This window comes from Coturnix japonica, chromosome 2, assembly GCF_054131305.1.
Source record: "Coturnix japonica strain WE chromosome 2, WE-NBRP24, whole genome shotgun sequence".
Classification (NCBI taxonomy): domain Eukaryota; kingdom Metazoa; phylum Chordata; class Aves; order Galliformes; family Phasianidae; genus Coturnix; species Coturnix japonica.
Genome location: NC_140664.1, coordinates 108,575,754 through 108,586,966, shown reverse-complemented (window position 1 = coordinate 108,586,966; position 11,213 = coordinate 108,575,754). Strand labels below are relative to the sequence as shown.

At 45.1% G+C, this 11,213-nt stretch overlaps 1 protein-coding gene across 1 annotated transcript; it reads left to right on the top strand.

The window, feature by feature from the left end:
* PRR15 (proline rich 15) lies at positions 1–3,334 on the top strand. The gene is made up of 2 exons (XM_015853868.2): positions 1–326; positions 471–3,334. Exon 2 carries the CDS (start codon positions 487–489, stop codon positions 832–834), a length of 348 nt encoding a protein of 115 aa, XP_015709354.1. The 5' UTR covers positions 1–326; positions 471–486; the 3' UTR covers positions 835–3,334.
* Positions 3,335–11,213: the final 7,879 nt, after the last annotated feature.

Genomic DNA, 11,213 nt, shown 5'->3' with positions numbered 1-11,213 from the left:
TACCTGAGAACCGCTCGGCACTGCCCTCTCCTTGCTGCCCTTTCACTTCAGCTGTGCCACCAACGCCGTTCCCAAGCTCTGAGTCGCCCACACTCCGCACTGCGGGACAAACTCCGCCCTCCGGCCCCGCACCCGGAGACCCTCTCGTCACTCCGGGTCAGGTCGGGCCGGAGCTCGGGGCAGGTGCTCGGTTCCCACCGCCTCCCGGTGCCGCCCCGCCCACACCTGCCGCCCGCCCTCCCACCTCCGGGCCGAGCCGCCCCGCCGCAGCTCCCGGCTGACCGGCCATGGACGCGTAGCGACGGGAGGAGAAGAGCGTTCCTCAGGTCAGTGGATGTAGGGTGGGAGGGCGAGTCCCCAGCAAAGCATCGCTCCGCTCCGCCTCCCCGCTGTCGGTCCCCTGCCCACCTGCGCTCGGCTCGGCGCTCGCTGTCGGTTCGCCCTCTGACGTCCTCCCCTCTGTCCCGCAGGAGCCCCCGCGTCGCGATGGCGGACAGCGCCGCGGCCACCGCCGCCCCCCCCGCCGCCGTGAAGGGCAGCAGCTCTGCGGGGCACTGGTGGAAGTCGCTCACCGGCAAGAAGAAGCACAAAGAAACCGCGGCCGCCCCGCCGCCTCCCGCCGAACCCCCCAGCCCCGGTTCACCGGAGGAGTCGCCCCCCGCGCTGGGCAGCGGGGAACCCCCGGGGGCGGGCGGTGGAGCCCGACGGAGCCTCCGCGTGTCGCACTCGGGCCGCTTCAAGGAGAGGCGGAAGGTGCGCGCCTCGCTGCTGGCCGACGGCCCCGAGGTCTTCGACGGAGCGGAGCCCGGGCGCGCCGCCCCCGAGGGCGAGTAGTTCCAAGGCGGGGAAAGCAGCCCCGAGAGCTGGGCTCGCTCCTCGCCCTCGCGCGGGGGGCACAGCCTCGGGGCAGCCTCGTACGCGGCGTGGAGCCAGCTTATGGGACTGCGTGTGTAATGAGGAGCGACGCTTCCAATCGAGGGATGACGTGATTGCCTTAACGATGATACCAATGGACACCCCCCCTCCCCCCCCCGCCCTGAACTGCAGTGGACAGGCGCAAAGGTGCTACCCCGGGGTCTCTGTGCCTTCCCTGGGCCCGTCTGCCAGCCGGCTCTTCCTGCTTGGCCTGCAGCCCCCAGCCAAAGGTTCACCGCTGCCTTTCAAAGGAAGAGGGAACGGCACGTTTGGATGTGATTTCAGGGCCAGGCATCTTCCAGCAGTGCCTCCGAACTGCTCTTGGTGGTGGGTGCGCAGGGAAACAAGCCCTGCTTGTGTTTAGATACTGGGGGTGCAGGTGCTCAGGTGCTCTCAGGCATCGCATTTAAATATGCAAAGGCAGGAGTGCATTGTTTCCTGCTCTTAGTGCTAAGCGGATGATTCAAGAGGTTAGTCGCCCATAGCTCTGTTACAGAGAGAGGCCAGTTATTGTCTATCAGCTCTCATGAACTACCCAGAGAATGCGCCGTTTTCTTATAACTGATGATAACTGCCATAACAAAGCTGTGGTAAAGAAATGCGGAAGGCAAGACCAGCCCCTGAGAGCGTGGGTCGTGTGGTACTTTAAGCATGGTGATTGGCTTTGGAACCACTGGAAGTATTCTTTAACATTTACTGTGTACCAGGCTCCTGGGGCGAGGTGGCACGCTTTGCCTTGGGCAGCCCCATCCCAGCAGCTCCAGGAGCTTCGGACAGAGTAAACTGTCCACCAGACTTGCACTGGTGTTGTGCCTTACAGAGCAAACTCAGCTAAAAATACTTAGCAATTACACATTTCTTGATAGTAGATGATGTAGCTGCAACTGCCTTATTTATTTTTAAACGAATTTGCAATATACTTGATATCATTGAAACAGTTTTAGCCTTTATTTTTTGTAATGTGATACAAGATATTATATCCTGCAGGGACCAAAAATAATCTCCTAACAGTCAAGTATGATGCAGTTATGATTTTGTTTGGTTGTTGTAATGAATTATTTAAGGTGATGTCAACACAAAAAAGTGACCTGTGAGGAAAAAGAGAGGTGAATTCTGTGTGAAAATATGGATTGAACCTGTCACTGACAATCAGCAAAATGATGTAGTAGAGGCAGGACTGGTGCCCTGTGGTTCACTGTGCATAATGGTCTATAATGAACTTTGAAAGCTCCTGTGCAATAAACTAAGACAATCTTGCTGCCTTAGTTAACAATCCTTCGCTCAGCTCCTTCTTCAGCCTCCTAAATCCAAGGATAGTGGGACCATATCATCATAAACGTATTTTCATAAAGGTGAAGCTTCAAAGCACTGATTGCTTTTGGACTGCCCTGTGTGTTCTTGCCTACATGCTGATGTTGCAGAGCAAGTATGGGGCAGCTCTTGGAAGCCACCACTGCTGCTCCTTGGAGATGCTGCTCTGACATAGACCTTGTTCGCTAAAGCCGCGAATGAAAAGCGAATGGAACAAACCCCATCTTGTGTGGAGGGGTGTGAAAGAGAGTAGTTTAAAACTGGGAATGGAGGCAGCAATGACAAAAATAACTTAAGCAACACTGTTGTGAAAAGATAGTGTTTCCACTCCAAGCTACTTGTTTCTACAGTGAACCTCTGTTCTTTAGAAATTGGTTTGTAGGTTCATTGGCTGTAAGCCCTTACTTAGGCAAAGGGTATCTACAAATGATGGTTTTATCTGAGAAGAACTCTGGTATGATGTTCAGATGGTTGCTGCTAAGATTTGATATACATACAGGTTAATATGTGACTACCTATTAGTCATTTCTGAAGTCCTGATGACTGGTGCTTATGGCCTGGAGATTTGGTCAGAATATGAAGTCCACAAATACACATAAAATGACTTGATAGCAACCATCCTCCATCTTAATTGTGACCTTGAGCTGTGGGAAGGAGAAGTAACTCTATCTTCCTCCTCAGTCAAATCCTTGCTTCAATGAATTTGATAGCAGCCACTGAAAAACTAGATCCATGAGAAAACTGGCTGCGTGCCGTGTCTCACTTTCCACACCCTCTGTGCAATGGCCACTCAGCAATGCCTTCAGGTTAGTGCTGACCTGGGTTGGCTCAACATAAGGAGTTCCACTGGCCATGGCCAACTTGTATGGCAGAAATAATCCTCTTCTTTCTCAGCCTGAGCATCAGATGAAGATTTAAGCAATGAACGTGTCTGTAAATGAATTAAGCTGATACAGGAAAAACACTACATCTTATGGAGCATCTGAATTATTTTTTTTAATCCTTGAAGAAAGATTGAACTTTCTTTTGTACTGGAATACTTGCTCAGTTATAACAATAGTGTAATTCTATGCAGTGAATTATTAAAAGGCTGTTGGCATTCTTCGTATACTTGTTTTCCTCATCTGGCATTCTTAGTGTACGTATTTTCCTCATGTTATTATAAAGAAAATGCATCAGAAAGAAGGTTTCGGAAACGAGGCAATGGCAGAAGTAGTTGCTGCTTGCTTTTAAACATAAAAGCAGCTTATTGACAAAGTAAAGAGCAAGAAGCAGATGAGGTTTAACCCCGGTTACATCAGCTGTAGTGCAGGTTTGTTGAAATTATTCCCAAAATTGCTAAGGATCGCAGGTTATGGGCAGAACTAAATGCTTAGTAAATAGCATGAACTTTTCCAATACACTTGCAAACTATATGCCTACTTATTCTTGAACTTGCTGAAGCCAAAAATAAAGCTCTGGGTGGCTGTCTGGTGAATCATTCCCTGCTATTGTAGGCTGGTCAGTCTGGCACTCAACAAAGATTATAGGGAGCAGGAAGCCCGCTGCAGCACCTGCAGAAAAGGATCCTAAATTGGAAAGCCTGGGTCATATGCTGGGATAAATACTTGGAAAGCCTCAGCAGTTCAAACCTCAGCTTTTAGGTCATGCTGTTGCTTGAACTGAACTGAAAGAATAGAGAAGGGACTATGTGAGGTCCTCGCAGATCTATTTAGGTAAGTTTTGTCTTCAGTGTAGCACAAACAGTGATAGTTTTGTATTTGAGATGTAGTAAAGTCTCTTGTCTGTTGACAAGATAATCCCATAGGAAGGCTAAGAGCTGAAGGACAGAACTCACAGTTCTTGGCTTGGGCAGTACATCTGGATATCTCACTTTAAAGCCTGTGTTTAATTTAGCACGTTCAAACAGCTGATATCTAATTGGATGAAAAGCTGTTCCAAGTGCAGGTGCAAATTGGAAGCTTGTTTTGTAGCCTTTGGGGATCCTGTCTAAACAAAGAAACTCAGGCCTGGTATTTTTAGGATGCCATTTCAAAACTGGGGTAAGAGAGTGTCAATTATAGAATGATATTTGAGACCATACAGTTACACTAATTTGAAAAACAAACCTTTCCCCTTCATCACTAATTTATTGTAAATAGGATGGGAGACCTGCTGGCTGTGATTTTTCATTTCAGAATAAAACAGAAGAGATAAACCTGCTCTGCTTTATATACCACAGAAATAGTTTATATACCACAGAAGTAGTTTATCTGTTTTAGCCTTAAAGACTCACGTGAAATTCACTCATAGCTCCAAGAAACAATATTTAGATGTAGCCTTCGCATGAAGCAGATTGATAAGCAGTTGCAGCTTAAGAGTTTGATTTGCCACTCACTTGATCTAGATAAAGCAATATAATATTAGATAACGTGTTTTGGGGATAGAGAATCTCTTTTCATAAAAGCTCCAAGGGCTGTTTTTAAATGAAAAAATTTACTCCCGTGTATAATCCTCATCAGAGCAAGATGTCGTATTTCAGATGAATGAAAAGGAGTTAGAATGTTTTTCAGGGTATTAGTTGGAAGACTATGGGTTGTTTTGGAAGGGTCAGAGTTGGTCTGATTCTCAGTACCAGGAAACTTCTGCTGCCTCCTCGCCACACCTCAGGTCTCCTGGTGCAAAGCTGCTATTTGTGGTGACTCTTTCTGCCTCTATGTTACTGAAAATAAGAGCCACACCTACGTATGTCAGTTGAAATGAAAAATCAGTGTTACTGTGCTCCCTTGTACTTCAGTAGCTTGCATTCTTTTTGCCCTGCTGGCATCAGTGAATTTTGCTTCCCAGATCTTTGTTTTGTGCTCAGTCTGCAAATATTAGGACAGATAACTTCCATTGAGCTCACGAGTGCTGCTCAGTGACAGAAGAGTGGGGCAGCAGTGGCCAAGGGAAAAAGAAAATACAGGGCAAATCCATTTCTGCATGTGCCTCTGGAAACCTTCCCACTCAGTTTTGTGATCTGGAGCAGAATTGAGCCTTGATCTTGATTCTGGAAATGCCTGAGAAATGTAGAGTGCACATCTTTGGTTGAGTTTAACTTGACATGTGCTTGCAGTGATAGAGCATTCCAAAAATCAGTTGGTTTACCTGTCCTGTTGAACTGCCTTGGGCTCAGGGCTAGGAACACGGCATAACCTTAAAAGAGCAATCCCTCCAGTGCTGCTTCCTAGAAATGCTGTAGCTCAGACCTCTGTGATGTGGAGGAGGAAAAAACCTACAGGAGCTGTATTTTCTGGCTCCTCTATTTTGGGATTCTGCCCTTGGCATAAAAGCACTAGAACAATCTCCCTGCCTGCCCCAAAAGCAGCTGGAGGTGTAGACTTCATGCAGTCAGCACAAGTACAGCATACACAAGGACAGCATTTCACACTGGCACTCTGTTGAGGAGACAAACCAAGCCCTAGACACTACACCACGCTTTTTAAGACAGCTCAACTCTTCCTTCAAGGCCAGAAAGCTACAGTTTGTTGCTGGCTCAGTTCTCAACCAGTTAGCGGTATAGAGGAAAATGCCTCTGGGTGATATACTAGCTGTCATAGCTGTTAATTAACATCTGCTGGGTTGCATCTGGAATGGAAAACAGCAAGAAAGTGAGGAGTCACGTTAGAATAGCAGATATTGTTGTCTGTGGCTGAAATCATGTAACCTCTGGAAAGCTGAGGTCGCATTTTAAGTGATCATTTGCAGCACGTGAAGTACATTATGGACACTTGTTCTTCCTTAGTTCACGTGTTTCTGTTTTCCTGCTGTAGTAATTTACAATACAGTTATGTTTTTAATGACCAATCTTATATATCATGTTAACTCCCTGAATGGTTTTATTGATTTTCTTTTTTGTTGTTGTTGTGGTTGCTTTAGAATAGAAATTTGTCTGTACTTGTCCTCTGCAAAAGGCGTCCACAAAGTCTGCAGACATTCCTGTGACCCTTCTTGACTTAAACCTCAACTCAATAACAATACTTTGCAGTTGTAAGCTCACCACAGAAGGCAGATCGTGTTCCCCAAAATAACCATGCATCATTCCTACCTTAAGGATAGAAAATTCATGATAAAGAGCTTAAGTAAGACTCTTGAATCTATACATTAACTGAATGAAGCATCTGCTCAGGGAGCAGAAATTAGGCTGCCCATGAAAAGCAAGCAGTATTGAGTGGTTACAAGAGGTTCAAATATGCAATGAAGTTTTATGTCCCTGAGAGGAACCTTCAGAGAACAGCACTTAAAAAGACTTGCACTTTATTGCATTGCTACCTCCAGTACAGTTGCTGCAGCTGTGCATTGTAAACCATGCATGGAACATTAAATGGATCTGAAGAGACAGGCAGACGTCTCCAGGTATTGTAGCTGTGCCTGTGACATTGGCATCCCACTTGTACACATAAGAGAAATAATTTTGTTATACCCTAAGCTGTGAATCTAATCCAGTGTCATTGTGTTGGGGCATATCTCCCCTCACCTAGCTGCAGATTTCTAGTGTGACCAAAGGGTAACATCAACAAAAGCACTGAAGTATCTAATTCCACTTGCTCCAATGGTGGTTCAGTACCCCTGTGGATCTGTGCTTCTGTGAAACCTCTTACAGGAAGGAGCACAATCACACAAATCTATCAAAATTTGTACAAAAAATAAGAATTTTAAATGGTAAATTTCTGGTATATTTACAGGGACAAATAGAGTTAAGAACGCAAAAGGACTGTGTAACAACAAAAGCACTTTCTATTATGTCTTTTCAGCTGTTTGCGCTGTAGCGGTATAGCTCTTTTCTCCCCTCCTCCCTGGTATATTCTTGCTTTCCAGCGGCTATTTGATCTTTTATAGTCTTGACTCAAAATTATTCCTTACAGAATCTCTCAGTGAAGTGGTTTCACTTCAGACTAGTATAACATTTCGACAGAGCCATTGTTCTTTTGTTCTTTTCCTCTAGATCAGTTTTACTTCTAAACAGCTTCTTTATAAACCCCAGTGAAATCTTCCTTCTCTCTTTTTGTATGCACTGAGATCAAGACCAAAGGTTGAGGATAGTTTTAAGCCCGGAGGTGTGTGAGCCCCCACTCCCTCCCCATGGCCCGGTGTTGGTTACTGCTTTGGCCTTTCCCTGTTCAGCTTTGCCAGCCAGGATGGGGCACACCCTCACCTAACACAATACAAACCCATTTAATTAAGAGCTATTCAAACTTCTTTTTTTTTTTTTTTTTTTTTTTTTTTACTTTTTAAATGTTTGCTTCAACAAATGCCCGTGTCAAGCAGCAGTCATACGACACCTTTCCAAAGCTGCCAATCCAGTGCAGAAAACAGCAAAATGGTTTTAACTCACTTATAGGACTGAACTGTTGCCACAAAGATCCAGGGCTTCTTTTCAAGACTGAGAAAGGTCACTTCCACGGCTTTGCTGGTTCTTTCTGACATTTGCATGCTCTATTTCAGTTTCTAGAAGTGATACCCGGAAGTTTTAGCTATTGGGGAGGGTTAAAAATAGCAGTACAAATGGAACTTCTTGAGACAAAGTATGTGAATTCCCAGTATGGACTAGCAAATGTAGTGTTTTCAGGATGTACATGACACACAGCCTTTGATTTCTGCTCGCAAAATGTCACCTGCATGCATGAAAGATTTGCATTTTGGCTTGGGCCTGTGCAAATCAACATGAGATGTTGTGCACGGGAAGCATTTTGGCAATGTTGCACTTCTCGTCTGGCTTGGGGGATGTAGAAATGTATGAAGAGCCGCTACATGAGCCACAAGGCTCCTCAGTGGCACCACACATGACAGCTGTTTGGCAGCCCTCAAGAACTCAGCGAGCAAAATTGAAAGAGAAACCTCTGTTGGAGGAGTTAATGCCAAAGGAATGCTGGAGGAACACATCTTCACTAACACACCTTTCCCAATTAATGCTACCTATGCTTTGGCCTGTGGGATCAGCATTGATGCCTGTTGCAGCCACAGCTCGTTCATCTGCTTTCACCTGCCATTAAGTAGTGCGGAAATGTTGTCATTTGGATATGCTGGACAGATTTGGAAAGGGATATGTGGTTCACTGAAGGCTTGACTAAAGAAAGAACCTGGATGAGAGCCATTTTGACAAAATAATTAGCTAGATAAATTTATGGAGAAGGATCCTCCTGTCAAAGGTCCATATCAGTCCTCAAGCATACCCATGAAATTGTGGTGACTGAAAGCTGTAGGATCCTATCTGAAGACACTGTGGAGGGCTGATCTACCCTTCTGCTCCAGCAGGAATCATAGAACCATAGAGTCATTAAGACTAGATAAGATCATTAAGACCATCAAGTCCAACCATCAGCCCATCCCCACTGTGCTCACAAACCCATATCCCTCACTGCCATATATACATAGTTCTTAAATACTTCCATGGACAGCGACACCACTACCTCTCTGAGCAGCTTGTTCCAATGCATCACCACTCTTTCTGAGAAGATATGTTTCCCCAAATCCAATGTAAACTTCCCCTGACACAACTTAAGACCATTATGTCTTGTCTGGAGGACGTGGTCCATGCCCTGAGGACCTTACAAATGAGACTTGTTACCCTTGCTAGCGTGTCAGATCCCAACAGTATTCATATTATTTTCACTCAAATTATTGGTTTAACAAGAGTATGCTGACACATTTGAGCTGATGGCACTGTATCAACTCTGCCATTTTGATCAGTCACATTTGTGGCTGCTCTCTCATTAGGCCAGCTAATTGCTTTCATCTTTGGACAGCTGCTCTATTACTCTGTGCTCTTAATCTTTGCTGTGAATCTGTCCAGAAGCTATTACAAATATGCCTGAGAATGAAGGTGCTTTACTTTATCAGGTAGTTGGAGAAACCTGCCCAGCTAACTGACTGGGAAGATTTGTACCCTCAGGTAACTCTGCTCTAGGAGGGTCCCCTCAGGCTTAAGACAGCCACCTACCTTAGTAAGTACTTCTTATCTCAGCCTGAGTATCTTAGTGCTGTTGATGGGGTTTAAAAACAGCTAGGCAAATTCCTGTGAAAAAAAATCCATCAGGAGCTGTTAACGCAATGATTTGGTTACAGTTCCCAGATGGGAATTTTGCTCTGCCAGGAAGCCCTGATCTCTTGTCAGAAGAGCATAGCAGAGGAAATATCTGTCTCTCCTGTCCAGAAGGATAAGGGAAATATTCACTATCAGTTTCTGTCAGGGGGTACAGGCTTAGATGGATGTTTGTGCTGACCCAGTAAGTTCAGGACTTCCACCTGAGCACAGCACTTGAGCTATGAGGAGCCCACAGCCCAGGATGAAGTCCAAAACCAAAAGCTCCTCAGTGAATCTGCACTTTGCAGCCAGGCCATAAGTTATGTGTTTCATTCACAACAGAGCAAGGGCCCTTTACACAAAAGTACAATGTCACTCATTTGTCTGCATTTGTCAGAGCTGATTTCTCTGTGGTTCAGACTGGGAGGCACCTTTTGCAGCTACTGCAACAAGCTGAATTTTTGCTGTCCTCTGTCTAACTGTGGCTGTACTTTTGCACATTTCTATACAGAAAATCCTCACCAAATGCTTTGGAATTCCTCTGCGCAGGATCTGAAGGAGCAGAAGGACAGTTCTGTGTTCCTGAGGGGGAACAAGTGCTTGGCAGGACTGCCTCTGCCTGCAGGGAAACATAAAGTATCCTTAAAATGCCTTGCCACACTCAACATCTGGAAACTAAAAAAAAGCAACACAAAATAAACAGCTATGCAGGCATGCAGGGTGACATGACAAACTGGCTTTATAGCAGTTAAACTGTCCAATGTTCAAACAATAAAATATTCACAATTACAGAGCAATAGAAAATGGCCTTCCTACTGATAGGAGGGGCTGATGTGCACAGCCTTTCACCCACATCCTTTGCAAAGAACTTGTACCCCCAGCCTCCTCAAAGGATATTCCTCCTCAGCTCCAGGGGGCTTTCTTTTGCAGTAATTAACAGCGATTACGCTGTTTCTAGTGACTCCAGATTTTAAACTTATCAACCAGGTGGAGTATGTTTTATATTGCTTAGGGTGTAACCTTAAGGTCACCTAACATGTCCTGGTAAAAGTTTAATCTGTGAGAAGAGTGAAAATCTTACCTCTACCACTTCAGCTACAGAAGGCTGGCCATTACACAGTACTCTTCTTTGTACACATAAAATTGTTTAGCAATGTCATGAGCTGGAACAGTAACTTATATTCTTTAGAAGCAGCCTCAGTCTCATAGAGTCTCATGGCTCCACATGAATCCCAGGCTCAACCCACTGTTTGCAGTTTTCTCTTGCCCTGTCATCTGCTACAAACCAGTTTGCAAGCTGTATTTGTTGGGTACTGACAATAGGTGTTGCTATTGATTCCAACCCTGCCAAGTGTGATCTTGTTCAGATTTCAGCTCTCTGTAACACCTAAAGCTTCAGCTCTTCGATGCATTAGTCACAACATTCCCTTCTCCTTTGGGGTCTGAAAAGGCATGTTGAAATCTTATATTGGTACTTTGAAGGTAAATACATCCATGGGATGGCAAGAGTTTTTAATCAGACTTTTAACCATATTAGATGTAAATATCCTAATATTCCAATCTTGAAGAACAAGGGTGTGTGAATGTCAATTTTTGTGTCTGTAGGACTTTCCCTGAACATGACAGCTTGACAAAGTCCACAGCTTGCACACAGACTTTTCTACAGCTCTCTTCTACATATTACCCACCGGTAGTAATACACTGTAGGAATAGCTTAATTTAGCTTAGTTCTCTGTGTAACTAAGTCATGAGTAAACCAGCCTATGATTTTGTTAGATTCCAAGGAGAGGGAATTAATCTGATGTTCTGGAAAAGTATGTCTGAGCGCTCAAAGCATTGAAATGAACATTTCACCAAGCCAAAAGTGAAGAAGTGAGAGCTTTAAGCAATAGCACACTGTCCTCTCCCCAGTTCAGTCTAGCAGCCTTGTTTTGTCTTCAGCCTG